Below are 5,271 nucleotides of genomic sequence, written 5' to 3'. Positions count from 1 at the left end.
GTTTAAGTTTTAAAAAATTTATCAAGAACTACTACAAAGGACACATAGACAAAACCGGGGCGGGGGTGGCAACAAGGGAGGGAGGCAGGTTTGGAGGGGGTAGGGAGAAAATACAGACAATTGTAATTGAACAACAATAAAATAATTTACATTTTAAAAAATTATCACATTTTCTTTTGTTTTTACCTTACCTCTGACATTGCGGAGATTTGCTCATGCAGTTTCATAGAGTGAGGAAGCTCTGGGCTATCTAAAGATTACTGGCCATTTTTAGTTTTAAAGCATTTCCTTATGGTTAACTGTTCGCTTGGAAAGCAAGGAAATTCTATTTTGTGTGATCATTCAGGAACATTTTAAGATATACATACAATATTGTAGCAAAATAGGAAGGCAGAATCTAACCTGGCTCCACGTGCCACTCTCCAACTCCCCTGCCCCCAAATTTCTTTCTAATTGCAACAAATTTATTTTTCTTAATTTTAAATAATTTATTGATTGATTTTAGAAAGAGAGGAAGGGAGAGAAATATGGATGCAGGAGAGAAAGATTGACCAGTTGCCTCCCTTACGCACCCCAACTGGGATCAAACCCTGCAAACAACCTACACATGTACCCTGACCAAGGATTGAGCCAACAACCTTTTGGTGCACAGAATAATGCTCCAACCAACTGAGCCATGTGATTGTGGCCAGGGCATAAATGAAGTAAATTTATTTTTAAATGATTTCTAATTTTTAATCAAAGCAATATGTGCACATAAACTTTTAAAGGCAAATATATATGTGAAAAGCAGTAAATACAAGCCTATCCCTTTCAACTCTTACTTCCCAACCCAGAGGAAAAACTTACACATGCCTGTTTAGTGATCACCTCAATTTTTAATAATATGCTATTATTACTATTTCTTGACTTGATGACATGAGGAATTTTGTGCCGACTTTCTGCTGTCCCCTCCACTCTCCTCCTCACTCCATTTGGTTGTATCACTATTTTTAACTCTCATATTAGCTACCTCACTCATTTTAATATAATCACTAAATCTGTCTTATTCTTTTCTAATTTTTTATTTTTCAATTACAGTTGACATTCAATATTATATTAGTTTCAGGTGCACAACACAGTGGTTAGACATTTATGTAACATGTAAAGTGGTAAGTGACCCCCCCCCCCGCCAATATTCTATGAGCTAGAGACAATATCTGGACTTCCCACTTAATGAGAAAACACTATTTCATTTCCTCCCCTCTGCCAGTACTTGTACACTATCAAAGTTGGTGATAGTGCATCCTGTTCTGTACCTGTAATCATCTTCCCAGCTTTGCATAGAGATTTGCTCTAAAAATGGAAAACTACAACTAATATTTCCATTGTAACAGTCACTTAAATATTTTTCACTGAATAGCAAAGTCAAATGCTATGACTTGATTTTCTCATCTGTGATTGCAGTCTGGATTGCCAATGTTCAAGAAGATTCCCTTTTACACACTTCTGCCAACTGTTCAAACCAGGTCACATCTGAGGTTGCTTCATATTTGAAGCATGCTTTCCTTGTACAATTTGAAATGTTTCCCTGTAGTTCCTGTTTACCGTTGTTTTTTTTCTTTGGGGGTGAAAGAAATGTATAACTTCCAGATTATGTCATTTTAATTATCTCCACCTTCTAACTCCATCTGTCTATTGTTTAGGATCCATTTCATTCAGTTGGAAGTCTATTTAGCTTTTATTCTAATTTGGAAAATTTGCCTCTTATTTGGAGCATTCTTTTACAGTTTATATTTATTTAAGTTGTTAGTATCCTTTCTTCTTTCTTTTCCTTAAGGCATCCTGTCCCCATCGTCATTTCCTAAAGTTTGTGCTGATTTTTTGTTTTATGGATGCAAAAGTTTTTCATTTATTTTTTAGGTTCTTTTCCTTAAATTATCCAGTTCCTTGAGAGTCAACTTTTCGTTATATCTTAGGCTTTGCTTTTTTGGTTATATTGAAGGCTTTCACAGTAAATCATGATTTCTAGCCGCCCATTTATATTAAAAGATGAGTCACTGGAAACAGACCCGCAAAGTCTGCATGTGCTAGTCCAGTTGGTGGCTTTGCTCTAGGGAGGGTGAGCTGGTGGGTGGAAGTCAGTCATCCTGCGGGGAGCTCGAGACTGCCACAAAGTTAGTTAATCTAAATATGTACCTGCAGGCGGACGTTGAGAATCACGGAGGCCACAACGTAGAAATAGGGAAAGTTCATGCGCAGCCGCCAGGCCAGGTCGAAGAAGATGAGCAGCGTGCGTGTGAGCCGCTTGCAGAAGGCGCGGTAGTAGCCGCAGGCCACTGCACACCGTGGCACTCGCACCGCCAGGCCGGACAAGGTCGCTGCCGCCGCCATTGGTCTGATGTAGTGTCCCATACAGTGCACAGAGCCCAGGGCTTCCAGCTGGCTCTGCAGACACACCGACCCACGGATAGAGGGGCAGACGCGGGAGGAATTCTTGCGGGAGGCCAACTGGGCAGCCCTCCTTTCCCCTGCAGCGCTCCAGGCAAGGCAATCGCTGGGGTCCACCTGACAAAGTTTGTGCTGGGACCCCCTTGGGGCGGGGAGGGGCGGGGAGGGGCGGGGCGCCAGAGACCCTGCGATCCCCGGAATGCGGAGGGCTGCACTGGGGAACCGGAGGCCTGGGATGGGGCAGGGAAGCAGGAGGGAAGGGGGAGGGGCGCCTGGCTTATCAAGGTGATCTAGCTTTGTGAAGCTGATGATCCTTTTTAATATTTTTTAATTTTTTAATTTTAACGGGAGCAAAATGAAACTTGCTCAAAACGTTAGACAATGCCCTTCACAAGCACAATCTTGAGCAGCTTGAAGCGTGAACCCATTTCCTGTTGCTTCAAATCCCTTTAGGAACTTTTCCAGGGCTCAACTGTGGGCCATTACAAACATACAAAAGCCTACTACTCTCTTGAACTTTAAAATATATGCATTTTGTTTTAATGACTCAAGAGACTTTCTGGTTTTTGTTTTAGATCTTTGGTAATCTAATGGGAACAGTTGTACAAACAAATTTTTATAAATTGTCAACAGCACCAATAATTAGAACAATGGAAAACAAATTTCCTGCATAGCTTCACATTCCCCATCCCACCCCCTCCGTGAATGCAATCCGTTTCCTGTATATACTTTCAGACTTTATGTTAATATATTGCTCTTACCACATCAATAATATACGCCTACCTCACTCTCTTTGACAACTGATTATCACACCTATATATTCAGACTAAAAATGTTCAATAATTAGCTAGTCCCTTATTGGGTATTCTGAATGTTTCTAATTTTTCTATGCCAAAATTGTTTTAGTGTACACCATTGTACACATGAATTTACAAGTATCAGAAGAGTATGAGTAATAAGATCCCATCTTTATTCATAAAGAATCACATAAACATATATATTTAGGGTACCAAGTCAAAAAGTTTTACTAATTATGTGGTCCATCAAAAAAGTGTATAGTTACCAGGGCTCTATACAGCATTGTGTGTCCATTTTGGAAATTTTTCCAATGTAATAGGCAATAAGTATGTCTCATTGTTCTAATTTGCATTTTTAAATTATCAGGGAAGCTGATCAACTTTTCTAAATTTCTTAATTTTTCAATATTGTTTTACTGATTGTAAATCATTAAAACATTATAAATACATATATGAGTATAGTAAAATTCTTAGGATCATGTTATATAGAACAGAAAGAGTTCATCTACCAGGCACCAGCAGAGCCAAGCACTGAACACCGAGAACTGAAGTGGAGAAATATTTTACTGATGAATGGCACCATCCAGCAGAATGTGAAGCTAATGCTCAAAAGCCTAAACTTCTCCAACTCTTTGAATGGCATGTAGGTTACAGATTATGGAGGGCAAAATCAAAGGACACTGTAGGTTAGGGGTTCAGAGTGTGCTGGGCACTGATTGGTCAGAGGTGAGTTTGAGGACAGCTCAGGTCCGCTGCCATACCTCTGTCTCATGGGGTGAGTCCACTTTAGGGCTATTGTCTTCTGCTCTGTCAGGGGTTGTATGCATGCATGTACAATGTTGAGATTAATATCCATGGGTGCATATCTTTGTATACTTCTCTGATATTTCCTTGGGATACAATGGAAATCTTGGATCAAAAGGATTTCATCTGTTTAAGGATTTTGTTACATATTGTCAAACTGCCTTCCACACAGCTTGTATTAATATATCCACAAACTTTCCCAATAATGGGCATTGATAGTCTTTTAAATCTTGTACATTCTGATAGGTGAAAAATATATCTCACTGTTTTAATGTGCATGTTTTGATTACTGGCAAGGTTACATATCAATTATATGTGTATATAGCTTTGCACATTTGTTTTTTTTAAAATATTTTATTTATATATTTTGAGAGAGAAGGAAAGGGAGGGGAAAGAGAGGGAGAGAAACATCAATGTGTGGTTGCCTCTCATGCACCCGCAACTGGGGACCTGACCCATAACCCAGACATATGCTCTGACTGGGAGTCAGTCTGGCAGCCCTTTGGTTTGCAGGCCGGAGCTCAATCCACTGAGCCACAACAGCCAGGACCCTTTACTCATTTTTATATTAAAAGTTTTACCTAAAGCAGCCTGAAAATGATAAAATCTCAACCATAGCCCTAGAAGAAGCATAGAGCAGAAAAGCTGGCTTAAGGTAATGCATTAACCAAAGGAAATCCTCCTCCCTCACAGCACACACTAAATATAAAATAATAATAATAGGCCAAATTTATTGCCTTTAGGATATTATACACAGCTTCTGGCTCTTCTTTCCCAGAGTGCATATATGTTGAGTCTTCTATCTGAAGCACCCACTCTTAATATATGGGAGAAATATATATTTTAACTGCTATATTGGTCTAGAGAGGTAATAGATTTAAATTTAATTGGAGGTTTTTGTAGTAGAAGACACTGAATTGAACACAGGTGTTTACTTTTCCAAAACAAATAGAAATAATTATAAAGAAATGCAAAGTAAATTCATCCATAAAATTAGTGAAAGGGTGAAGATAATGGACCAAAAGTTTGATAAATTACTGAAATGAATGCAGATTAGCTCAAACTGAAGAATAAATCATAATGGAGGGCATCACAGCCCAACAGATCTCTGGAACAGCTGCAGCAAAAGAGCAAACCATTTTCACTGAAGAATATAATATGATATAATTTTATTGCCTCTTTTGTATTTTACTACATTGTTTAAATTTCTTGAAAATGAACCCTGAAATCTTGCTTAGAT

General features: G+C 38.8%; 1 protein-coding gene across 1 annotated transcript; it reads right to left on the bottom strand.

The window, feature by feature from the left end:
- Window positions 1–1,808: 1,808 nt before the first annotated feature.
- Window positions 1,809–2,584, bottom strand: LOC114505310 (small integral membrane protein 10-like protein 2A). Its single transcript, XM_028523200.2, has one exon. The coding sequence runs from the start codon at window positions 2,392–2,394 to the stop codon at window positions 2,167–2,169; it is 228 nt and encodes a 75-aa protein (XP_028379001.1). The 5' UTR covers window positions 2,395–2,584; the 3' UTR covers window positions 1,809–2,166.
- Window positions 2,585–5,271: the final 2,687 nt, after the last annotated feature.

Source organism: Phyllostomus discolor, chromosome X (genome assembly GCF_004126475.2).
Source record: "Phyllostomus discolor isolate MPI-MPIP mPhyDis1 chromosome X, mPhyDis1.pri.v3, whole genome shotgun sequence".
Classification (NCBI taxonomy): Eukaryota; Metazoa; Chordata; class Mammalia; order Chiroptera; family Phyllostomidae; genus Phyllostomus; species Phyllostomus discolor.
This window is presented reverse-complemented; position numbering and strand designations above follow the sequence as displayed.